The sequence below is a fragment of the Oncorhynchus gorbuscha genome, linkage group LG02 (genome assembly GCF_021184085.1).
Source record: "Oncorhynchus gorbuscha isolate QuinsamMale2020 ecotype Even-year linkage group LG02, OgorEven_v1.0, whole genome shotgun sequence".
Lineage (NCBI taxonomy): Eukaryota > Metazoa > Chordata > Actinopteri > Salmoniformes > Salmonidae > Oncorhynchus > Oncorhynchus gorbuscha.
Window position 1 is genome coordinate 68,119,043 of NC_060174.1, and position 27,253 is coordinate 68,146,295.

At 41.5% G+C, this 27,253-nt stretch overlaps 2 protein-coding genes across 13 annotated transcripts in view; both read right to left on the reverse strand.

The window, feature by feature from the left end:
- LOC124008017 (protocadherin gamma-C5-like) overlaps positions 1 to 27,253 on the reverse strand; it is a 138,990-nt gene that overhangs the window by 92,078 nt on the left and 19,659 nt on the right. For 3 of the 12 annotated variants that reach the window (XM_046319279.1, XM_046319139.1, XM_046318985.1), the window contains exon 1: positions 18,922 to 21,450. The exons of 6 other annotated variants lie outside the window; for them this stretch is intronic. In XM_046319279.1, the coding sequence (XP_046175235.1) occupies positions 18,922 to 21,330 (2,409 nt within the window). In that variant the 5' untranslated portion in view covers positions 21,331 to 21,450. Of the gene's footprint in view, positions 1 to 13,461; positions 15,996 to 18,921; positions 21,451 to 27,253 lie in introns of those variants that run through there. 3 more of the 12 variants (XM_046319295.1, XM_046319161.1, XM_046319005.1) reach the window with 1 other exon arrangement.
- Positions 23,122 to 25,506, reverse strand: LOC123995322 (protocadherin gamma-A11-like). Its single transcript, XM_046298859.1, has one exon. It carries the CDS (start codon positions 25,474 to 25,476, stop codon positions 23,122 to 23,124), a length of 2,355 nt encoding a protein of 784 aa, XP_046154815.1. The 5' UTR covers positions 25,477 to 25,506.

The window sequence follows — 27,253 nt, forward strand, 5'->3', positions numbered from 1 at the left end:
GCGGCAGAACCTCACGGCCAGGATGAGAATAATGAAAGTCAGGAAAAAGGTGGAAACAGAGACCAGACCAATGATCAAGTATGAAGTTAGTTTGGAACGATCTTCATGAGTCATGTCTTTCAGTTCTGGAACTTCAGCCAAGTTATCTGATATGAGTAAATATACATCACAGGTTGTAGAGAGAGAGGGCTGTCCGTTATCTTTCACTGATATAACAAGGTTCTGCTTCATACTGTCAGATTCAGAAATGTCCCGCTGTGCGGTGATCTCTCCACTGTGGAGACCAATCGTGAAAAGTCCCGGATCAGTCGATTTGATCATCTGATAGGAAAGCCAAGCATTCTGTCCAGAGTCAGCATCCACAGCTATCACCTTGGAAACCAGGGACCTCGCCAGAGCAGCTTTGGGGACCATCTCAGTCATCAAGGAGTTCCCTGCTGGAGCAGGGTATAATATCTGGGGAGAGTTATCATTCTCATCTGTTATGAAGATATTCACTGTCACGTTACTGCTGAGTGGAGGAGAACCATTGTCTCTGGCTACAACGTGGACTTTGAAGCTCCTAAACTGCTCATAATCAAATGCTCTCACTGCATGGATCACCCCCGTGTCTCCGTTAATGGAAACATATGAAGACACCAGAAAGTCTTTGACCTCGCTGTGCAATAGAGAATAGACCACTGTGCCGTTCTGTCTCCAGTCTGGGTCTCTGGCAGTAACAGAACACATAGAGGAACCAGGTTTGTTATTTTCAGTCATGTAGGCGCTGTAGGATTGTTCTTCAAACACAGGTGGGTTGTCATTCACGTCTGATACAGATAAATTAATGATCTTTGATGAGGATAAAGGTGGAGACCCCTCATCGGTGGCAGTGATAGTTATGTTATAATCTGATATTATCTCTCGGTCTAGTTCACTAGTTGTTACCAGAGAATAGTAGTTTTTGATTGAAGGGTTCAGTTTGAAAGGAACATTTTGTTGAATGGAGACGCGGACCTGTTCATTTCCCTCCGAGTCTTTATCCTGTACATTGATGATGCCCACCTCTGTACCAGGTAACACGTTCTCAGGGATGGGATTGCTAAGTGATTTGATATATATTACTGGTGCATTGTCATTCATATCTGTAATTTCTATGACCACGTTGGCAAACGATGTCAAACCTGAACCGTCTTTGGCTTGAATACTCAATTCATATATCGACTCTTTTTCGAAATCCACCTGTCCTGCTATTCTGATGTCTCCAGTTTTGGGGTCAAGAGAAAACAAGTAATTCAATTCATTAGAGATGGGGCCGAATTCATACATCACGTCCCCATTTTGTCCCTCGTCAGCATCTGTGGCGGTTACAGTAACTATTACAGTGCCAAAGGGAGAATTTTCGGGCAAACTGACCTTAAAAAGGTTCTGGCTAAACACTGGAATATTGTCGTTAGCATCCAACACAGTGACGTGTATAACTACAGTACCAGATCTCTGGGGAGTCCCACCGTCAACAGCAGTAAGTAACAATGTCACATCCTGCTCTTTTTCTCGATCCAGTTCTTTCTCTAATACTAACTCGCCATATTTTACCCCACCAGGATTGGTATGAACAGCCAACCCAAAATGGCTGTTCCTTTGTAGTGTGTAGCTTTGAACAGCGTTCAGTCCTATATCTGCATCGTGAGCCTGGTTAACCACAAATCGGGCGCCTTTATTAGCCGATTCTCTGATCTCAAACGTAATGCGATCGTTCGCGAATTGTGGTGAATTGTCATTAATATCTTGTATCTGAAGAAGGACGCGGTGTAATTCTAAAGGATTCTCGAGCACCATTTCATATTTTAATACACACGAAACCCTTCTGCCACAGAGCTGCTCCCTGTCCATTCTCTCAGCAACAATCAGGTCGCCAGTGCTCAGGTTAATGTCACAATACAGTGTGTTGCTACCATCCATTTCGAGGCGAGCTTTACGAACGTACAGTCCTTTTGGATCCAGGACCAGATCCGTGGCTATATTCCCGATCACAGATCCGCGTTTCAACTCTTCCGGAAAAGAATAGGTCACGTCTCCATAGCTGGTGCGCAGCAGGAAAAGAATAGGTCACGTCTCCATAGCTGGTGCGCAGCAGGAAAAGAATAGGTCACGTCTCCATAGCTGGTGCGCAGCAGGAAAAGAATAGGTCACGTCTCCATAGCTGGTGCGCAGCAGGAAAAGAATAGGTCACGTCTCCATAGCTGGTGCGCAGCAGGAAAAGAATAGGTCACGTCTCCATAGCTGGTGCGCAGCAGGAAAAGAATAGGTCACGTCTCCATAGCTGGTGCGCAGCAGGAAAAGAATAGGTCACGTCTCCATAGCTGGTGCGCAGCAGGAAAAGAATAGGTCACGTCTCCATAGCTGGTGCGCAGCAGGAAAAGAAACAAAGCCAGGAAGAAATGCGAGGCAGAGAACGAGAATCCCTTATATTCCATTTTCAAAAAACAAAGGTTATTCCAATATTATGCTGGGGTCAAGTACAAACTATTTGAACGAGTGAAACGATAAAAGCAACTCAGTCAACAGGCCTGTCTTATGTTCGTCCAAGGGATGTGATCTTTCGCTAACCTGCACTGTTATAAAATTAGTCTCTCCCTTTGCTTATGCAGCGGGAATGGGTTGGGAAATATATATAATTGCTTTAGCTGGTGAATAGCGACACGTGGAGTACTTTTCCATAACTGCAATCTCAAGTAGGCCTATAAAAAAACAGATAATAACACTATACTGAGTGTTTCCAAATTCAGGATTTTTTTGTTTTGTTTTAGTAGGCATAAACAACGATGTAAATACATACGGGAAATATCTCGGAAATAAGCATACTCTCACATCAGCTGCCGATAGTTGATTCTTAAACTAAAAAAAACTAAAAACCCAAATAACTTATCCAATGTCAAAACACTTGATTCACTTCTCAGACAAAATGCACACACACACAATGCAACACCTTATCACTATCCCTCATTTTACTCACAGCCCAATTTCAAATCCCACAAATCAGTGCTTCAATGCAGTGGCGCTAAGCATTCTAAAATAGTATGCTAATCAAATGGTGAAGGGAAATGCTAGCAAAAAACGAACGTACTTAATACTTATAACGAGTCATTCAATAGTCTTTCGAACTCAAACCCAAAACAAAGAATAGATACTGTTACTCCAAAATATGAGTCTTTCACTATATCAGCTGTAGGATTAATGCCAATACTAAAACAATCAGTATATACGATGTTGTGTCAAGAAGAACAAACGATACAGGTTCAAATCAAAACCAAAAAGTTGAAGTCGAAAGTTTACATAAACCTTAGCCAAATACATTTTAACTCAGTTTTTCACAATTCAATCCTAGTAGAAATTCCCCTTAGGTCAGTTAGGATTACCACTTTATTCTAAGAATGTGAAATAATAACATAATTATTGTAGAGAGAATGATTTATTTCAGCATTTATTTATTTCATCACATTCCCAATGAGACAGAAGTTTACATACACTAAATTAGCCAAATATAGATATTTTGGTGGCATTGCCTTTAAATTATTTAACTTGGGTCAAACGTTTTGGGTAGCCTTCCACAAGCTTCCCACAATAAGTTGGGTGAATTTTGGCCCATTCCTCCTGACAGAGCTGGGGTAACTGAGTCAGGTTTGTAGGCCTTCTTGCTCGCACATGCCTTTTCAGTTCTACCCACACGTTTTCTATAGGATTGAGGTCAGGGCTTTGTGATGGCCACTCCAATACCTTGATTTTGCTGTCCTTAAGCCATTTTGCCACAATGTTCGAAGTATGTTGGGGTCATTGTCTATTTGGAAGACCCATTTGCGACCAAGCTTTAACTTCCTGACTGATGTCTTGAGATGTTGCTTCAATATATCCACATAATTTTCCTCCCTCATGATGCCATCTATTTTGTGAAGTGCATCAGTCGCTCCTGCAGAAAAGCACCCACTCAACATGATGCTGCCTCCCCCGTGCTTCATGGTTGGGATGGTGTTCTTCATCTTGCAAACCTCCCGCTTTTTCCTCCCAGCATAACGATGGTCATTATGGCAAAATAGTTCTACTTTTGTTTCATCAGACCAGAGGACATTTATCCAAAATCCACAATCTTCGTCCCCATGTGCAGTTGCAAACCGTAGTCTGGCTTTTCTATGACGGTTTTGGAGCAGTGGCTTCTTCCTTGCTGAGTGGCCTTTCAGGTTATGTCGATATAGGACTCATTTTACTGTGAATATAGATATTTTTGTGCCCGTTTCCTCCAGCATCTTCATAAGGTCCTTTGCTGTTGTTCTGGGATTGATTTGCACATCTCTACGAGACAGAACGCGTCTCCTTCCTGAGCGGTATGATGGCTGCATGGTCCCGTGGTGTTTTTACTTGCGTACTATTGTTTGTAAAAATGAACGTTGTACCTTCAGGCTTTTGGAAGTTGCTCCCAAGGGTGAACCAGACTTGTGGAGGCTGATTTCCTTTTATTCTCCTATGATGTCAAGCAAAGAGGCACTGAGTTTGAAGGTAGGCCTTGAAATACAGCCACAGGGACACCTCCAATTGACTCTAATTATGTCAATTAGCCTATCAGAAGCAATGACAATGACATCATTTTCTGGAATTTCCCAATCTCTTTAAAGACTCTCTTTATCTCTTTAAACTTAAACTTAGTGTATGTAAACTTCTGACCCACTGGAATTGTGATATAGTGAATTATACGTGAAATAATCTGTTTGTAAACACCTGTTAGAAATATTACTTGTGTTATGCGCAAAGTAGCCAAAACTATAGTTTGTAAACAAGACATTTGTGGAGTGGTTGAAAAAGGAGTTTTAATGACTCCAACCTAACTGTATGTAAACCTCCGACTTCAACTGTAAGACTGTATGATGTTATCAAAAGGTGGACATTGAAATCTCTTTATGTAGACTTTTTAAGGCATTTCTGTATGCAGGCTTCATTTCTCACATCAGACTGCCCCGCGTCTTTAAGAATGAGTATACCTTCACCCACAAGGGTCACTGGACTCGTCTGAAGATAACACACACAAATTAATGGAAGTATGGAGATAGTTTTGTGCCAACAAAAAAGGGGTTAAATATTTAGTTTTCTATGCATTACCAGAGTGTGCAAACCTGTCATCAAGGCAAAGGGTGGCAACTTTGAAGAATCTCAAATCAATCTTAAATATAAAATACATTTTTATAACAGTTTTTTGCCTACTACATGATTCCATATGTGTTATTTCACAGTTGATGTCTTCACTATTGTTCTATAGTAAAAATAGTACGAATATAGAAAACCTCTTGAAAGAGTAGGTGTGACCTAACTTGTGACTAGTACTGTATAACTCCGGACTTCGACATTGCTCGTCCTAATATTTCTTACATTATTTAACTTTTTAGATTTGTGTGTATTGTTGTGTATTGTTTGATACTATTGCACTGTTGGAGTTAGGAACACAAGCATTTCGCTACAACCGCAATATCATCTGCTAAATATGTGTATGAGACCAATAACATTTGATTTGATTTGAAGAAGTATGAATTCTCTGACTTTTGTGGAGGCCACATTGTGGTATATTCTGTATGGTCACTGCAGACTGTGGATTGACTATAAATCGGCTTTAAGCCAGCAGGGTTTGGCACATAGAACAGAACCAACAGACTACAATGAATTTCTCAATAATTCTCTACCTTAGTTGAAGTCGCTGAATGAAGATGTTCTTGTGCTTGCTAAGTGATCAAAATGTAAATGTCCAAATGTACAGTTGCAAGGCATGCTGGGTATTATGCTAATGAGCTCTGCCCCCCAAAAAGACAAACTCTTTGACAAACTAAATTTGGTCAGATGATTTCTACATTAAATAATCTGATTCACATCCAGTTCCACCAAGTTAAGTAAATTCCACAAGAGACAATTATATTCTGCCATAAAACATTCATTGATTGTGTTGAAATATGAAGGGAAGAAAAAAAAACATTTCTGTAGCTTTTTTCAGTAGGAAAATTTAAAAAACTAAGGCATAACATCGAGGCAGAGAATTCTTTGTTTTCCATTTTCAGTTAATAAAACGTATTCCCGATGTAAAGGTTTGGTAAATTACAGCGCTATTCAACCAAATAAACGTTCGTAACCAGTGAAAGCAAAATCTACTAGCCTATAAAATGTTAAGCAAGTGACTTCTCTACACTGAACATATGAGGTCTCCTTCCTGTAAATTACACAAATGGGGGGGAGAAAGACTACTGTGTAGTTTGTAGAAAATCATGTTTAAAGGACACCCCCAAAAAGAAGTTGCCACCACTATTCCAATTTGTAAGTCGCTCTGGATAAGAGCGTCTGCTAAATGACTTAAATGTAAATGTAATGTATTTCTATAGAATTTCCTGTCCTAGAGAGGAAATACACGATTAGGTTCCACCTCCTAAGAATGACGAAGGCTACTTATACATATTCATGAATTGGTTGTGGGAAGTTCCACGTGGAGTTGAGAAACATCAACAAATAGGGTAGCTAGCTAGCATGCTAACCTTATTTAGCTAGCTAGCAATACTATATATACAAAAGTATGTGGACACCCCTTCAAATGAATGGATTTGGCTATTTCAGCCACACTTTTGCTGACAGGTGTATAAAATCGAGCACACAGCCATGCAATCTTGACAGACAAACATTGTCAGTAGATTGGCCTCACTGAAGAGCGTAGTGACTTTCAACATAAGATGCCACCTTTCCAACAACTCAGTTCCTAAAATGTCTGCCCTGCTAGAGTTGCTCTTGTCAAGTATGAGTGCTGTTATTGTGAAGCGGAAAATTCTAGGAGCAACAACAGCTCAGCTTCAAAGTGGTAGGCCACACAAGCTCACAAAATGGGACCACTGAGTGCTGAAGTGCTAAAAATCGTCTGTCCTCAGTTGCAATGCTCACGACCGAGTTCCAAACTGCCTCTGAAAGCAACTTCAGCTCAATAACTGTTCGTCGGGAGCTTCATGAAATGGGTTTCCATGACCGAGCAGCTGTACACAAACCTAAGATCACCACGCATAATCAAATCAAATCCATTTATATAGCCCTTCTTACATCAGCTGATATCTCAAAGTGCTGTACAGAAACCCAGCCTAAAACCTCAAACAGCAAGCAATGCAGGTGTAGAAGCACGGTGGCTAAGGAAAACTCCCTAGAAAGGCCAAACCTCGGAAGAAACCTAGAGAGGAACCAGGCTATGAGGGGTGGCCAGTCCTCTTCTGGCTGTGCCTGGTGGAGATTATAACAGAACATGGCCAAGATGTTCAAATGTTCATAAATGACCAGCATGGTCAAATAATAATAATCACAGTAGTTGTTGAGGGTGCAGCAAGTCAGCACCTCAGGAGTACATGTCAGTTGGATTTTCATAGCCGATCATTAAGAGTATCTCTACCACTCCTGCTGTCTGGGACAGGTAGCACGTCCGGTGAACAGTTCAGGGTTCCATAGCCGCAGGCAGAACAGTTGTAACTGGAGCAGCAGCACGGCCAGGTGGACTGAGGACAGCAAGTCTGGACTGGGGACAGCAATAATGCCAAGCGTCGGCTGGAGTGGTGTAAAGTTTGCCACCGTTGGACTCCGGAGCAGTGGAAACGCCTTCTCTGGAGTGATGAATCACACTTCCCTATCTGGCAGTCCGACGGACAAATCTGAGTTTGGCAGATGCCAGGAGCGCTACCTGCCCCAATACATAGTGTCAACTGTAAAGTTTGTTGGAGTAGGAATGATGTTCTGGTGCTGTTTTTCATGTATCAGGCTAGGCCCCTTAGTTCTACTGATAGGAAATCTTAAGACTACAGCATACAATGACATTCTAGACGATTCTGTGCTTCCAACTTTGTGGCAACAGTTTGGGGAAGGGCCTTACCTGTTTCAGCATGAGAATGTCTCCGTGGACAAAGCGAGGTCCATACAGAAAGGATTTGTCGAGATCGGTGTGGAAGAACTTGACTGGCCTACACAGAGCCCTGACTTCAACCCCGACCCCATGACTTGGAACGGCGACTGCGAGCCAGGCCGAATCTCCCAACATCAGTGCCCGACCTCACTAATGCACTTGTGGCTGAATGGAAGCAAGTCCCTGCAGCAATGTTCCAACATCTAGTGGAAAGCCTTCCCAGAGGAGTGGAGGCTGTTATGGCAGCAAAGGGGGGACCAACTCCATATTAATGCTTTTGGAATGAGATGATCGACAAGCATGTATCCACATACTTTTGGTCATGTAGTATCTTGCTAACTTTATCTAGCTAGCTAATATTATCCGTTGTCTTTTTTTTTTTGACTACTCAATATTCAAAATATTATCCAGCTGGCTCTATTAATGGTTCTGGAGCTGGATTTGTCATATGGATTGATTTAGGGAAAACTAAACCACAGGCCAATAACTGAGTTCACCATCTATTGTTATCTCCAAGGTTTTGGCATCTTCCATAAAATCTGCCATAGTTAGAAAGAATAATAGGCGGCAGGTAGCATAGCGATTATGAGTGTTGGGCAGGCAACCAATGGTTACTGATGGTTCAAATCCCTGAGCCGACGAGGTGAAAAATCTGTTGATGTGCCCTTGAGCAAGTCACTTAACCCTAATTGCTCCTGTAAGTTGCTACGATAGTTACACAGGTTCATAGATTAGTTATAGTTATACAGCTTCATATATGCACATGGTTAGTTGTACAGCTTCAGATATGCACATGGTTAGTTGTACAGCTTCAGATATGCACATGGTTAGTTGTACAGCTTCACATATGCACATGGTTAGTTGTACAGCTTCACATATGCACATTGTTAGTTGTACAGCTTCACATATGCACATGGTTAGTTGTACAGCTTCACATATGCACATGGTTTGTTGTACAGCTTCACATATGCACATTGTTAGTTGTACAGCTTCACATATGCACATGGTTAGTTGTACAGCTTCACATATGCACATGGTTAGTTGTACAGCTTCACATATGCACATGGTTAGTTGTACAGCTTCACATATGCACATGGTTAGTTGTACAGCTTCACATATGCACATGGTTAGTTGTACAGCTTCACATATGCACATGGTTAGTTGTACAGCTTCACATATGCACATGGTTAGTTGTACAGCTTCACATATGCACATTGTTAGTTGTACAGATTCATATTTGTACATGGTTAGTTATCCAGCTTCAAATAGGCACAATCGAATTAAAAGCATTTCAGTTATTCACAACCTATGAAATCTCACCTCACACTCCCCCACGGTGTTGAACGTGATAATGTTTTCTCCAAAAGGTTCATTTAGATTCTTCTTCAGTGTCTGGTCAGCAGGCAGGGTGCTGTCATTGTAAGATCTGACAAACTTGAAGTCACTGGTGCGTGAGCCCGTTGTCAGGTATGCGTCATAATTATAAGAACTGTGCAGAGTTCCAGCTCCATCCACCTCTGCATAGTTGGGAGGGAGATACGCGCTGGGAATGGCGACTGCTCCATCAAACAACATTCTGGGCTTTCTACTGCGGCAGAACTTCACGGCCAGGATGAGAATAATGAAAGTCAGGAAAAAGGTGGAGACAGAGACCAGACCAATGATCAAATAGGAAGTTAGTTTGGAACTATCCTCATAAGTCATGTCTTTCAGTTCTGGAACCTCAGCCAAGTTATCTGATATGAGTAAATATACATTACAGGTTGTAGAGAGAGAGGGGTGTCCGTTATCGTTCACTGATATAACAAGGTTCTGCTTCATACTGTCAGATTCAGAAATGTCCCGATGTGCCCGGATCTCTCCACTGTGGAGAGCAATAGTGAAAAGTCCCGGATCAGTCGATTTCATGACGTGATATGAAAGCCACGCGTTTTGTCCAGAGTCAGCATCCACAGCTATCACCTTGGAAACCAGGGACCCTGCCAGAGCAGCTTTGGGGACCATCTCAGTCATCAAGGAGTTCCCTGCTGGAGCAGGGTATAATATCTGGGGAGAGTTATCATTCTCATCTGTTATGAAGACACTCACTGTCACGTTACTGCTGAGTGGAGGAGAACCATTGTCTCTGGCTACAACGTGGACTTTGAAGCTCCTAAACTGCTCATAATCAAATGTTCTCACAGCATGGATCACCCCTGTGTCTCCGTTAATGGATAAAAATGAGGACACCGGAACACCACTGACACCACTAGGCAATAGAGAATAGACCACTGTGCCGTTCTGTCTCCAGTCTGGGTCTCTGGCAGTAACAGAACACACAGAGGAGCCAGGCTTGTTATTTTCAGTCACATAGGAACTGTAGGATTGTTCTTCAAACACAGGTGGATTGTCATTCACGTCTGACACAGATACATGAATAGTCATTGAGGAGGATAAAGGTGGAGACCCCTCGTCAGTGGCGGTGATAGTTATGTTATATTCTGATATTATCTCACGGTCTAGTTCACCTGTTGTTATCAGAGAATAATAGTTTTTGATTGAGGGGTTTAGTTTGAAAGGAACATTTTGTTGAATGGAGCAGCGGACCTGTCTATTTCCCTCTGAATCTTCATCTTGTACATTTATGATCCCCACCTCTGTTCCAGGTAACACATTCTCGGGGATGGGATTGTTAAAAGATTTGATCAATATCACCGGTGCGTTGTCATTTAGGTCAGTGATTTCTATCATTACCTTTGCATTGCCAGCTAAGCCAGACCCATCTTTAGCCTGGACACGCACTTCGTATTCTGTATTTTCTTCATAATCTATGGGACCCTGTACTTTCATCTCGCCGGTCTTTTTATCGATGGAAAACAGTTTAGCTGCTTTATCGGAAATACGACTGAACTCATATGATACTTCTCCATTTGCTCCTTCGTCTTCATCACTTGCACTAACTGCAACTACAACAGTCCCTGTTGGAGAATTTTCAGGCAAACGGACTTTATACACTGTCTGGCTAAACACTGGTTTATTATCGTTAGCATCCAACACAGTGACGTGTATAACTACAGTACCAGATCTCTGCGGAGTCCCGCCATCAACAGCAGTAAGTAACAACGTCACCTCTTGTTGTTGTTCTCGATCCAGCTCTTTTTCTAACACTAACTCGCCATATTTTCCTCCGTCTGAGCTCGTTTGAACGTCCAAAATAAAATAGGCATTCCTCTCCAGTGAATAGCTTTGTATACCATTTAATCCTATGTCAGAGTCATGAGGTTCATCCAAGGGGTATCGTGCGCCTTTGTCAGCAGATTCCCGAATTTCTAGATCAATACGTGCATTGGGAAACCGTGGTGAATTGTCATTTATATCTTGAATTTGTACAGTTATGCGATGTAATTCAAGAGGTTTTTCCAGCACAAGCTCGTATTTTAAAGAACAAGTAACCTTCGGTCCACACAGCTCCTCCCTGTCTATTGTTTCAGCCACAATTAAATCTCCGGTATTCACATTAATGTCACAGTAACGTTGACGACTGCCATCCATATCCAAACGAGCTTTACGACCTGAAAGTCTCTTAGCATCCAGCCCCAGATCCTTAGCTAGATTTCCGATCACAGATCCGCGTTTCATCTCCTCTGGAATAGAATAGCCCAAGTCTCCATTGCTGATGCGCATCAGGCAATGACAAAAAGCCAGGCGGAACAATAAGGTAAAAACCGAAGATCCTGTGTACCCCATTCTGGATGATCAAAACCAATTGTCAACATTAGAGTTCAAAACTAGTCGAACTGACACGGTATTGTAAGTGTACAATATTAGCCTCTCAAAAGGAATAGCAAAACGATTGTTATCCGACTGCTCTTCGGTGAAAGTGATGCAATATCGCCTATTACTCTTTTGAATAATCCAATGGTGGGTGGAGAAAAGCATGCAATTCTATGTATGGTAAACAGCGACATCCTGAGTTCATACAGAGTACAGCAGTCACAATACACACAGGTCCACGTCATTTATCATCTTGGTCAGTATCCCGCCCTCTGAGTTGTATTTCGAACGTTTCATGCAGCTGAGCAAGAGAAGAGAGGAAAACCAATAGCTGTGAGAAATCAACTCGTTATGTAATCATAAATGAGAAGATATGAAAAGTAAATTCAATATTTCCATACTTTTGCCACTGTCTGACTAATTATGTATTAGCGAATAACAAAAATTAATAAATCGATAAGCCAAATCAACGGTCCACATCAAATTAAACGATGACTCATCCGTATTATTAATCAAACCCAGCAATTATGTGTCCACTATACTCTTAGGCAGTGGTTCCCAAAAGGCTTGTCGATCTCCAAGGCATTTCTCGTCGATGCCAAACATTTCTATAAAAAACCCAACCATATTCCTCTTTTTTTTTGTTCTCGATCTGTTGGTGGTAGGTGCAGCCAATTCATCTGCCCTGCGCTCCGGGTTGGTAAACTGTTGCCATTTCATGTGTCTGAAGGTACAAACTATGTCATTCCGGTGGGCCTGGAGAGGAAATCAAGTGCATTATGCCTCCGATGGCCAATAAGATTGCTAAAATGACCGAGTCTGCAGTAACATAGCAGGCATAAACGAAAACTACGGCAAAATTAATACTGTGAGATTTCTAAACGTTTAAAACCACGACTAGAGAGAGATTGTCAACGAATACTGCAAAAAAAATGCTGTTTTTATGAGTGAGTTCATGTTGAAGTTTAAGTGTTGAGAGACGGACCCTTAGTCTGCTGCTCTCAATCCGCTGAGCCTGACCATCAGATGCAAGCATCATCAGCCCAGTAAAATAAACAGTCAATTATTTAAATGTATGTTCACTCAGCTGTGCCTCACAAGTAATACAACAATGGATATATTACCGGTGTGATCATATAGCCTACTTCAAATTGTGAAATATAATTTAAAATAATGTCCCGAACAACAATGCATTGGCAGGTAAATTCAAGCAAAGCCAGTATGCTGTGTTAATGTATTGGGTCTATATCTAACTGCACAAACCTCATTAGTACAGAACTGTTTTTCATTGGTTAATGTTACATAGGCTTACATTTTTTTTAGGCATGTTAATAAAAAATCAGAGCGGTAGATCTCAGCATTTTGACTCACAACGTGATCTTGACTCAGAAAAGGCAGTTGACCACTGCTCTAACGTAAAATGATGGTTACGTCGCTGTCCACTAACCACGTGCTGAAATGTGGAAACGTAGCCAATATACTGTTTAAGAAATGTAGTAGGCAATGAGGATACTACAGAAAGGAAAATGTAAACAAACTCCATGATTGGGGTAGAATCACTAACTTTATACACACCAACAACGAAATTGAAAGAATATCCCTTGTGAAAATGCATTAAAACGTGAATATTGATGTCTTTACATAACCCTTCATAATCAAGAGGATAAAGAAGAATTTAAGGAAAAGACCACTAACACACTAGGAAAGATATTATGATATCATCCGAATCGTTCGCTCACAAACAAAAGGGGTGTCACCTCTTAGTTCTATCTTACCTCAATAGACTCCCCTGCAGTGTTGAGTGTGATGAAACTTCCTTCTAATAACTTCGTTGGGCTTCTCTTCAGTGTCTGATCAGCAGGCAGCGTGCTGTCATTATAAGATCTGACAAAATTGAAGTCACTGGTGCGTGAGCCCAATGTCAGGTATGCGTCATAGTTATAAGAACTGCGCAGAGTTCCAGCTCCATCCACCTCTGCATAGTTGGGAGGGAAATACGCGCTGGGAATGGCGACTGCTCCATCAAACAACATTCTAGGCTTTCTACTGCGGCAGAACCTCACGGCCAGGATGAGAATAATGAAAGTCAGGAAAAAGGTGGAAACAGAGACCAGACCAATGATCAAATAGGAAGTTAGTTTGGAACTATCCTCATAAGACATGTCTTTCAGTTCTGGAACCTCAGCCAAGTTATCTGATATGAGTAAATATACATCACAGGTTGTAGAGAGAGAGGGCTGTCCGTTATCTTTCACTGATATAACAAGGTTCTGCTTCATACTGTCAGATTCAGAAATGTCCCGCTGGGCCCTGATCTCTCCACTGTGGAGACCAACAGTGAAAAGTCCCGGATCAGCCGATTTCACGATGTGATATGAAAGCCACGCGTTTTGTCCAGAGTCGGCATCCACAGCTATCACCTTGGAAACCAGGGACCCCGCCAGAGCAGCTTTGGGGACCATCTCAGTCATCAATGAGTTCCCTGCTGGAGCAGGGTATAATATCTGGGGAGAGTTATCATTCTCATCTGTTATGAAGATATTCACTGTCACGTTACTGCTGAGTGGAGGAGAACCATTGTCTCTGGCTTCAACGTGGAACTTGAAGCTCCTAAACTGCTCATAATCAAATGATTTTACAGTATGGATCACCCCCGTGTCTCCGTTAATGGATAAAAATGAGGACACCGGTATACCGTTGACATCACTGGGCAATAGAGAATAGACCACTGTGCCGTTCTGTCTCCAGTCTGGGTCTATGGCAGTAACAGAACACATAGAGGAGCCCGGCTTGTTATTTTCAGTCACATAGGCGTTGTGGTATTGTTCTTCAAACACAGGTGGATTGTCATTCACGTCTGACACAGATAAATGAATAGTCTTTGAGGAGGATAAAGGCGGAGTCCCCTCGTCGGTGGCAGTGATAGTTATGTTATAATCTGATATTATCTCACGGTCGAGTTCACTCGTTGTTACCAGAGAATAATAGTTTTTGATTGAGGGATTTAATTTGAATGGAACATTTTGATGAATGGAGCATCGGACCTGTCTATTCCCCCCAGAGTCTTTATCCTGTACGTTAATGATGCCCACCTCTCTGCCAGTTAACACATTCTCGGGAATTGGATTGGCTAGAGTTTTTATTAATATCACTGGTGCGTTATCGTTTACGTCAGTAATATCTATCAGTACTTTTGTGTATGACACCAAACCTGCACCATCTTTGGCGAGGACACGCAACTCATAAATGGGCTGCTCCTCATAATCTATCGGTCCAGACAGATTTATAACCCCAGTTTTACTATCGAGTTGGAACAAATTCTTCAACTCATCAGAAATTCGACCTAGATCATATGTTACCTCGCCATTTGCTCCCTCGTCTACATCAGTTGCGCGGACTGTAGCAACTACGGTACCCAACGGAGAATTTTCTGGTAGACTGACCTTATAAACGTCCTGGCTAAATACTGGAATATTGTCGTTAGCATCCAACACAGTGACGTGTATAACTACAGTACCAGATCTCTGTGGAGTCCCACCGTCAACCGCAGTAAGTAACAACGTCACCTCCTGCTTTTGTTCTCGGTCCAGCTCTTTCTCTAACACTAACTCACTGTATTTTCCCCCATCTCGATTAGTATGAACATTCAAGACAAAATGGTCATTCATTTGTAAAGAGTAGCTTTGAACTGCATTCTGACCTATATCTGCATCGTGGGCCTCATTAATGGGGAAACGTTCCCCTCTATCAGCTGATTCCGTTATTTCCAATTTGATAACATCATCTGCAAACTGTGGTGAATTATCGTTCACATCCTGAATCTGAAGAGATATGCGATGCAATTCTAAAGGACTTTCAAGAACCATTTCATATTTGAGCCCACATGAAATCCTCGGACCGCAAAGCTGCTCCCTATCAATTCTTTCAGCGACAACAAGATCTCCCGAATTCAGGTTAATGTCACAGAAGTGTTTAGTTCCATCCTCTTCTAAACGAGCTTTTCGAGCCGACAGTCTCTTAATATCCAACCCAAGATCCTTGGCTATATTTCCGACCACAGATCCGCGTTTCATCTCCTCTGGAATAGAATAGGTCATGTCGCCATTGCTGATGCGTATCAGAAATAGAACAAAAGCCAGATGGAGGACAAAAGCTGAAACTGTAAATCCAATGTAGCCCATTTTCGATGTAAAAAACGAAGATATTCCAATTACAAGGTGAAAAAGAGAATTATGCAATGTAGGCTACTACAAATATTGGCTAAGATAAATTACCCAACTGAAGAAATTAGGTCCTTTGGCCGACTGCTCCTCAGTGATAATGGCGCGGTAGGTTGTATCCGCCCTCTGAGTAATACATTAGCGGGTTGAGAAGTGTAGGCTGCCTAACTTTTCTTAGCTGGTGAACAGCGACATCCTGAGTCATTAAAAAACAGCACACAATAGTTTTCTATCTTGTTATTATATATTCCTACAAAGATGATGTAGCCAATGACCAGTTAAATAATAAATAGTTATAAATAAATACGTTTAAAGTAATGCTTGTGTGATGTATGAACTCCTTTTCATGAATCGGAACAGTCCAATAACGTAAAAACATTGAGTTAACACTAGTCGCAACTTTCTCCTTTAAGCCAATTTAATACACGGATTCCACTAGCTATCAACGTGTCCTCACTCAACAAACCATCATGTGGTGTTGTTCCGGTCTTCATTTGAGTTTGGCAGGATTTAAAACTGATGTTAAAGTGAAGAATAAAAGTTTAGTCGCTGTCCACGTGCCTGGTGCTGAAACGTAGGTGATGTTAAGAGTTTCTGAATTATCAATGGGGATGTTTCAGAACGCGACAACGCAATAGGCTTACATCTCAATCTACTCCAATATATTTATTGTGATATTAGAAATGACAAAAATGAATAATAACGTATCTATATGTCTATATCAATTTCTTATTTTTAAACGGATTCCATTTAAAAACTCAACATTGTCCTCCATTCAGTGACTCTAAAACAGGGTAAGAAGATACGCTTAGCCTACTGCATGTCAGAATTACTTTCTGGCGAATACAACAACCATACTTCCATAAAGACGAATAACAATTGCAGTGCCTTTTAAACATATGAATCAGGATGCCAGAGACAAACTGTTTAAGCTTCTACCTAAATGATACTACTATCGAAAAAGAAATTCTGAACCTACATGGTGATGTAAAATGGCACATTTGTATTTAACCAGGATGTCCCACTCAGTCAAAAGTGCAACCACTTTCCACTGAGTAATACATCGAGTGGTCTTACCTCCAGGTACAAAAACTGAGAATTTTCAGGCAAAATTACCTTGTAAACATCCTGGCTAAATACTGGGATATTATCGTTAGCATACAACACATTAACGTGTATAACTATAGCTGTGGAGCCCCACCGTCAACCGCAGTAAGTAATAATGTCACCTCATGTTGTTGTTCTCGATCTAATTCTTTCTCTAATAACAAATCACCGTATTTTCCTCTGTCTCGATTAGTTTGAACATTCAACAAAAATAATCATTCCTTTGTAAATAAATGCTTTGCACTGCATTCTGACCTATATCTGAATCGTGGGCTTCATTAATGGGAAAGTGAGCACCTTTGACCGACGACTCCATCATTTCCAGTTTAATAACATCATCTGCAAACTGGGGTTATTTGTCCATCACATCTTGAATCTGAAAAGATCTGCGATACAATTCTAAAGGATCTCCAGAACAGTTTCATATGAATAAAATCCTCCCACTGCAATGCTGCTACCTGTCTATTAATTCAGTGACAATAAGCTCTCCCGAATTCAAAGTTGCATCCTCCTCCAAAGGATATTTTAGAACCGAAAGTCTCTTAACATCCAACCTCAGATCCTTGGCTATATTTCCGATTACAGATCCGCGTTTCACCTGCTCTGGTATAGAATAGCTCACGTCTCCTTTGCGGATGTGTATGAAGACAAGGCAGAAAGACAGACGAAAAGCAAATGCAATAAACGTAAAGCCTTTGTAGACCATATTTAATGTCTAATAGCAATTAAGGCCAATTGTCCACAATCAATAGCCAAACGGAAGAAAGATTACAATGTCTAACCGCTTTTCAGTGAGAAATGGTAATGCGACGCGCTGTATGGAGCCTACTCCCCCGTAGTAGGTGGAGGTATATAGTTAACTGTACTTAGCTTGTGGAAAGCGACATCATGAGTCTATCAGAAAAACAGCATGCTCGTAGGCTAATATTGTTTTCCATGTGTACTTCTTAGAATGTATCATATTCTCCAAACGCAGACGACTTTACTAAAACATGAAAGATATAGGCTTCAAATCAGTGGTAACCTCATCGTGGCATGATCATGAGAATACATGGATGAGGTACGAAAATTAGGAGAAACGTACACAATATGCCTAAATGGTCACACAATAAGCCATTAGTAGACTAGTTGCAACATGTATTTTTCCTGGATAATAAAAAATATCAACCATCATGAAAACTGTCGATTTCACTATCGATGTTTCGTTAGTCATCAAAATAACGCGAATTCTTTCGCATTCTATCTTTGAGTTTTCGACCGTTAGACTTCAGGAGACTAAAACAGTCACCTCGGTGTCCACTGGTCTGGTGCTGAAATGTAGGCGACCTCAAGAAAAACGGTAAGCAATGGGGAATTTAAATACACATCGTAACAATTTATATTCACGTTTCAAAAGACATTAACAACACTTCCCAGGTCAATTAAAAAGAATGTATTATAAAATGGCTGATTCCTTTTCAAAAGTAGTCTAAACCATGTTTTCCTATCTCCATCAAGCTTTGTTGTCAACTCCATTAGAACATCTGTGAAGAAAACATCACAGGCATGCTCAACTAAAAGCAACCGAAACCGCGTTGCTTGTTATATTTATAGGAAACCAAAGCACAAACAAACAAGGAGCAAACTGCTTCCATCAAATCAAACCCGTAGTGAATTACTCCTCACAGACAAGAGAAGAAACAGCGAGCACCTTTAAAACTCAACCAATCAATCAAAACAATGAGTGGATCAATTCCACATTGTACCCTACTAAGATGTTATCATCTAAAACGAGTATAGACCTATTGTTTCTATAGGATGGCAGAAGCCATTAAGGCCCAGAATGTATTTTCATCTTGCATAACCCATTCTCACACAATGAAACAGCTCACATACAAACCGTGGTATCTCAGATGAGTGAAGGCTTACCTCATTCGCATCTCCTGCAGTGTTGAGCGTGGTGATACTCCCTTCTAATAATGTATCTGGACATCTTGTTAGTGTCTGACCAGCAGGCAGCGTGCTGTCATTGTAAGATCTGACAAACTTGAAGTCACTGGTGCGTGAGCCCGTTGTCAGGTATGCGTCATAGTTATAAGAACTGCGCAGAGTTCCAGCTCCATCCACCTCTGCATAGTTGGGAGGGAAATACGCGCTGGGAATGGCGACTGCTCCATCAAACAACATTCTAGGCTTTCTACTGCGGCAGAACCTCACGGCCAGGATGAGAATAATGAAAGTCAGGAAAAAGGTGGAGACAGAGACCAGTGCGATGATCAAATAGGAAGTAAGTTTGGAACTATCCTCATAAGTCATGTCTTTCAGTTCTGGAACTTCAGCCAAGTTATCTGATATGAGTAAATATACATCACAAGTTGTTGATAGAGAGGGCTGTCCGTTATCTTTCACTAATATAACAAGGTTTTGCTTCATACTGTCAGATTCAGAAATGTCCCGCTCTGCCCTGATCTCTCCGCTGTGGAGAGCAATAGTGAAAAGTCCCGGATCAGTCGATTTAACGATGTGATATGAAAGCCACGCGTTTTGTCCAGAGTCAGCATCCACAGCTATCACCTTGGAAACCAGGGACCCCACCAGAGCAGCTTTGGGGACCATCTCAGTCATCAAGGAGTTCCCTGCTGGAGCAGGGTATAATATCTGGGGAGAGTTATCATTCTCATCTGTTATGAAGACACTCACTGTCACGTTACTGCTGAGTGGAGGAGAACCATTGTCTCTGGCTACAACGTGGACTTTGAAGCTCCTAAACTGCTCATAATCAAATGTTCTCACAGCATGGATCACCCCCGTGTCTCCGTTGATGGATATAAATGAGGACACCGGAACACCGTTCACATCACTAGGCAATAGAGAATAGACCACTGTGCCGTTCTGTCTCCAGTCTGGGTCTCTGGCAGTAACTGAACACATAGAGGAGCCAGGCTTGTTATTTTCAATCACATAGGCGCTGTAGGATTGTTCTTCAAACACAGGTGGATTGTCATTCACGTCTGACACAGATAAATGAATAGTCATTGAGGAGGACAAAGGTGGAAACCCCTCGTCAGTGGCAGTAATAGTTATGTTATAATCTGATATTATCTCACGGTCTAGTTCACCTGTTGTTATCAGAGAATAATAGTTTTTGATTGAGGGGTTTAATTTGAAAGGAACATTTTGTTGAATGGAGCAGCGGACCTGTCTATTTCCCTGTGAATCTTCATCTTGTACATTTATGATCCCCACCTCTGTTCCAGGTAACACATTCTCGGGGATGGGATTGTTAAAGGATTTGATCAATATCACCGGTGCGTTGTCATTTAAATCAGTGATTTCTATCATTACTTTTGCATTGCCAGCTAAACCAGACCCATCTTTAGCCTGGACACGTACTTCGTATTCTGTATTTTCTTCATAATCTATGGGACCCTGCACTTTCATCTCGCCGGTCTTTTTATCGATGGAAAACAGTTTAGCTGCTTTATCGGAAATACGACTGAACTCATATGATACTTCTCCATTTGCTCCTTCGTCTTCATCACTTGCACTAACTGCAACTACAACAGTCCCTGTTGGAGAATTTTCAGGCAAACGGACTTTATACACTGTCTGGCTAAACACTGGTTTATTATCGTTAGCATCCAACACAGTGACGTGTATAACTACACTACCAGATCTCAGCGGAGTCCCGCCATCAACAGCAGTAAGTAACAACGTCACCTCTTGTTGTTGTTCTCGATCCAGCTCTTTTTCTAACACTAACTCGCCATATTTTCCTCCGTCTGAGCTCGTTTGAACGTCCAAAATAAAATAGGCATTCCTCTCCAGTGAATAGCTTTGTATACCATTTAATCCTATGTCAGAGTCATGAGGTTCATCCAAGGGGTATCGTGCGCCTTTGTCAGCAGATTCCTGAATTTCTAGATCAATACGTGCATTGGGAAACCGTGGTGAATTGTCATTTATATCTTGTATTTGTACAGTTATGCGATGTAATTCAAGAGGTTTTTCCAGCACAAGCTCGTATTTTAATGAACAAGTAACCTTCGGTCCACACAGCTCCTCCCTGTCTATTGTTTCAGCCACAATTAAGTCTCCGGTATTCACATTAATGTCACAGTAACGTTGACGACTGCCATCCATATCCAAACGAGCTTTACGACCTGAAAGTCTCTTAGCATCCAGCCCCAGATCCTTAGCTAGATTTCCGATCACAGATCCGCGTTTCATCTCCTCTGGAATAGAATAGCTCAAGTCTCCATTGCTGATGCGCATCAGGCAATGACAAAAAGCCAGGCGGAACAATAAGGTAAAAACCGAAGATCCCGTGTACCCCATTCTGGATGATCAAAACCAATTGTCAACATTAGAGTTCAAAACTAGTCGAACTGATACGGTATTGTAAGTGTGCAATATTAGGCTCTCAAAAGGAATAGCAAAACGATTGTTATCCGACTGCTCTTCGTTGAAAGTGATGCAATATCGCCTATTACTCTTTTGAATAATCCAATGGTGGGTGGAGAAAAGCATGCAATTCTATGTATGGTAATCAGCGACATCCTGAGTTCATACAGAGTACAGCAGTCACAATACACACAGGTCCACGTCATTTATCATCTTGGTCAGTATCCCGCCCTCTGAGTTGTATTTCGAACGTTTCATGCAGCTGAGCAAGAGAAGAGAGGAAAACCAATAGCTGTGAGAAATCAACTCGTTATGTAATCATAAATGAGAAGATATGAAAAGTAAATTCAATATTTCCATACTTTTGCCACTGTCTGACTAATTATGTATTAGCGAATAACAAAAATTAATAAATCGATAAGCCAAATCAACGGTCCACATCAAATTAAACGATGACTCATCCGTATTATTAATCAAACCCAGCAATTATGTGTCCACTATACTCTTAGGCAGTGGTTCCCAAAAGGCTTGTCGATCTCCAAGGCATTTCTCGTCGATGCCAAACATTTCTATAAAAAACCCAACCATATTCCTCTTTTTTTTTGTTCTCGATCTGTTGGTGGTAGGTGCAGCCAATTCATCTGCCCTGCGCTCCGGGTTGGTAAACTGTTGCCATTTCATGTGTCTGAAGGTACAAACTATGTCATTCCGGTGGGCCTGGAGATGAAATCAAGTGCATTATGCCTCCGATGGCCAATAAGATTGCTAAAATGACCGAGTCTGCAGTAACATAGCAGGCATAAACGAAAACTACGGCAAAATGAATACTGTGAGATTTCTAAACGTTTAAAACCATGACTAGAGAGAGATTGTCAACGAATACTGCAAAAAAAATGCTGTTTTTATGAGTGAGTTCATGTTGAAGTTTAAGTGTTGAGAGACGGACCCTTAGTCTGCTGCTCTCAATCCGCTGAGCCTGACCATCAGATGCAAGCATCATCAGCCCAGTAAAATAAACAGTCAATTATTTAAATGTATGTTCACTCAGCTGTGCCTCACAAGTAATACAACAATGGATATATTACCGGTGTGATCATATAGCCTACTTCAAATTGTGAAATATAATTTAAAATAATGTCCCGAACAACAATGCATTGGCAGGTAAATTCAAGCAAAGCCAGTATGCTGTGTTAATGTATTGGGTCTAAATCTAACTGCACAAACCTCATTAGTACATAACTGTTTTTAATTGGTTAATGTTACATAGGCTTACATTTTTTAGGCATGTTAATAAAAAATCAGAGCGGTAGATCTCAGCATTTTGACTCACAACGTGATCTTGACTCAGAAAAGGCAGTTGACCACTGCTCTAACGTAAAATGATGGTTACGTCGCTGTCCACTAACCACGTGCTGAAATGTGGAAACGTAGCCAATATACTGTTTAAGAAATGTAGTAGGCAATGAGGATACTACAGAAAGGAAAATGTAAACAAACTCCATGATTGGGGTAGAATCACTAACTTTATACACACCAACAACGAAATTGAAAGAATATCCCTTGTGAAAATGCATTAAAACGTGAATATTGATGTCTTTACATAACCCTTCATAATCAAGAGGATAAAGAAGAATTTAAGGAAAAGACCACTAACACACTAGGAAAGATATTATGATATCATCCGAATCGTTCGCTCACAAACAAAAGGGGTATCACCTCTTAGTTCTATCTTACCTCAATAGACTCCCCTGCAGTGTTGAGTGTGATGAAACTTCCTTCTAATAACTTCGTTGGGCTTCTCTTCAGTGTCTGATCAGCAGGCAGCGTGCTGTCATTATAAGATCTGACAAAATTGAAGTCACTGGTGCGTGAGCCCAATGTCAGGTATGCATCACAGTTATAAGAACTGCGCAGAGTTCCAGCTCCATCCACCTCTGCATAGTTGGGAGGGAAATACGTGCTGGGAATGGCGACTGCTCCATCAAACAACATTCTAGGCTTTCTACTGCGGCAGAACCTCACGGTCAGAATGAGAATAATGAAAGTCAGGAAAAAGGTGGAAACAGAGACCAGACCAATGATCAAATAGGAAGTTAGTTTGGAACTATCCTCATAAGACATGTCTTTCAGTTCTGGAACCTCAGCCAAGTTATCTGATATGAGTAAATATACATCACAGGTTGTAGAGAGAGAGGGCTGTCCGTTATCTTTCACTAATATAACAAGGTTTTGCTTCATACTGTCAGATTCAGAAATGTCCCGCTCTGCCCTGATCTCTCCGCTGTGGAGAGCAATAGTGAAAAGTCCCGGATCAGTCGATTTAACGATGTGATATGAAAGCCACGCGTTTTGTCCAGAGTCAGCATCCACAGCTATCACCTTGGAAACCAGGGACCCCGCCAGAGCAGCTTTGGGGACCATCTCAGTCATCAAGGAGTTCCCTGCTGGAGCAGGGTATAATATCTGGGGAGAGTTATCATTCTCATCTGTTATGAAGACACTCACTGTCACGTTACTGCTGAGTGGAGGAGAACCATTGTCTCTGGCTACAACGTGGACTTTGAAGCTCCTAAACTGCTCATAATCAAATGTTCTCACAGCATGGATCACCCCCGTGTCTCCGTTGATGGATATAAATGAGGACACCGGAACACCGTTCACATCACTAGGCAATAGAGAATAGACCACTGTGCCGTTCTGTCTCCAGTCTGGGTCTCTGGCAGTAACTGAACACATAGAGGAGCCAGGCTTGTTATTTTCAATCACATAGGCGCTGTAGGATTGTTCTTCAAACACAGGTGGATTGTCATTCACGTCTGACACAGATAAATGAATAGTCATTGAGGAGGACAAAGGTGGAAACCCCTCGTCAGTGGCAGTAATAGTTATGTTATAATCTGATATTATCTCACGGTCTAGTTCACCTGTTGTTATCAGAGAATAATAGTTTTTGATTGAGGGGTTTAATTTGAAAGGAACATTTTGTTGAATGGAGCAGCGGACCTGTCTATTTCCCTGTGAATCTTCATCTTGTACATTTATGATCCCCACCTCTGTTCCAGGTAACACATTCTCGGGGATGGGATTGTTAAAGGATTTGATCAATATCACCGGTGCGTTGTCATTTAAATCAGTGATTTCTATCATTACTTTTGCATTGCCAGCTAAACCAGACCCATCTTTAGCCTGGACACGTACTTCGTATTCTGTATTTTCTTCATAATCTATGGGACCCTGCACTTTCATCTCGCCGGTCTTTTTATCGATGGAAAACAGTTTAGCTGCTTTATCGGAAATACGACTGAACTCATATGATACTTCTCCATTTGCTCCTTCGTCTTCATCACTTGCACTAACTGCAACTACAACAGTCCCTGTTGGAGAATTTTCAGGCAAACGGACTTTATACACTGTCTGGCTAAACACTGGTTTATTATCGTTAGCATCCAACACAGTGACGTGTATAACTACACTACCAGATCTCAGCGGAGTCCCACCATCAACAGCAGTAAGTAACAACGTCACCTCTTGTTGTTGTTCTCGATCCAGCTCTTTTTCTAACACTAACTCGCCATATTTTCCTCCGTCTGAGCTCGTTTGAACGTCCAAAATAAAATAGGCATTCCTCTCCAGTGAATAGCTTTGTATACCATTTAATCCTATGTCAGAGTCATGAGGTTCATCCAAGGGGTATCGTGCGCCTTTGTCAGCAGATTCCTGAATTTCTAGATCAATACGTGCATTGGGAAACCGTGGTGAATTGTCATTTATATCTTGTATTTGTACAGTTATGCGATGTAATTCAAGAGGTTTTTCCAGCACAAGCTCGTATTTTAATGAACAAGTAACCTTCGGTCCACACAGCTCCTCCCTGTCTATTGTTTCAGCCACAATTAAGTCTCCGGTATTCACATTAATGTCACAGTAACGTTGACGACTGCCATCCATATCCAAACGAGCTTTACGACCTGAAAGTCTCTTAGCATCCAGCCCCAGATCCTTAGCTAGATTTCCGATCACAGATCCGCGTTTCATCTCCTCTGGAATAGAATAGCTCAAGTCTCCATTGCTGATGCGCATCAGGCAATGACAAAAAGCCAGGCGGAACAATAAGGTAAAACCGAAGATCCCGTGTACCCCATTCTGGATGATCAAAACCAATTGTCAACATTAGAGTTCAAAACTAGTCGAACTGATACGGTATTGTAAGTGTGCAATATTAGGCTCTCAAAAGGAATAGCAAAACGATTGTTATCCGACTGCTCTTCGTTGAAAGTGATGCAATATCGCCTATTACTCTTTTGAATAATCCAATGGTGGGTGGAGAAAAGCATGCAATTCTATGTATGGTAATCAGCGACATCCTGAGTTCATACAGAGTACAGCAGTCACAATACACACAGGTCCACGTCATTTATCATCTTGGTCAATATTTCCCCAATCCTTGTGTTGTGCAAAGTATCACGAACGTTTCATGCATCTTAGCAAGAGAAGAGAGCAAAACCAATAGTTGTGCGCAATTAGCTCCTTTTGTAATCATATATTACAAGATAGGAAAAATAAATTCAATATTTCCATACTGTTGCCACAGTCTGATAATTCATGGTTGCCGAGTAACAACAACACATAGATAAGCTATATCAACGGTCCACATAAAATCCAACGATGCATAATCCATATTACTAACCAAACCCAGCAATTATATATCCACTATACTCTAAGGTAAAGTGATGGTTACGGCGCTGTCCACTAACCTGGTGCTGAAACGTGGAAAAGTAGCCAATGTTCTTAAAGAAAAATGTAGTAGGCAATGAGGATACTACAGGAAGGGAAATGAAAACACACTCCATGATTGGGAAAGTATCCCTAATTGTATACACACCAACAACGAAATAGAAAGAATATCCCTTGTGGAAAGGCATTAAAAAGTCCACTAACACACTAGGAAAGCAATTCTGATATCATAACTTTTAGTTCGGTCTTACCTCAATAGGCTCCCCTGCAGTGTTGAGTGCGATGATACTTCCTTCTAATAACTTTGTTGGGCTTCTCTTCAGTGTAAGATCAGCAGGCAGCGTGCTGTCATTGTAAGATCTGACAAACTTGAAGTCACTGGTGCGTGAGCCCGTTGTCAGGTATGCATCATAGTTATAAGAACTGCGCAGAGTTCCAGCTCCATCCACCTCTGCATAGTTGGGAGGGAAATAAGCGCTGGGAATGGCGACTGCTCCATCAAACAACATTCTAGGCTTTCTACTGCGGCAGAACCTCACGGCCAGAATGAGAATAATGAAAGTCAGGAAAAAGGTGGAGACAGAGACCAGTGCGATGATCAAATAGGAAGTAAGTTTGGAACTATCCTCATAAGTCATGTCTTTCAGTTCTGGAACTTCAGCCAAGTTATCTGATATGAGTAAATATACATCACAAGTTGTTGATAGAGAGGGCTGTCCGTTATCGTTCACTGATATAACAAGGTTCTGTTTCATACTGTCAGATTCATAAATGTCCCGCTCTGCCCTGATCTCTCCGCTGTGGAGAGCAATAGTGAAAAGTCCCGGATCAGTCGATTTAACGATGTGATATGAAAGCCACGCGTTTTGTCCAGAGTCAGCATCCACAGCTATCACCTTGGAAACCAGGGACCCCGCCAGAGCAGCTTTGGGGACCATCTCAGTCATCAAGGAGTTCCCTGCTGGAGCAGGGTATAATATCTGGGGAGAGTTATCATTCTCATCTGTTATGAAGACACTCACTGTCACGTTACTGCTGAGTGGAGGAGAACCATTGTCTCTGGCTACAACGTGGACTTTGAAGCTCCTAAACTGCTCATAATCAAATGATTTTACAGTATGGA

Excerpts from the sequence above, each read along its gene's own strand:
- LOC123995322 (XM_046298859.1), bottom strand. The coding sequence starts at position 25,476 with ATGCGCATCAGCAATGGAGACTTGAGCTATTCTATTCCAGAGGAGATG.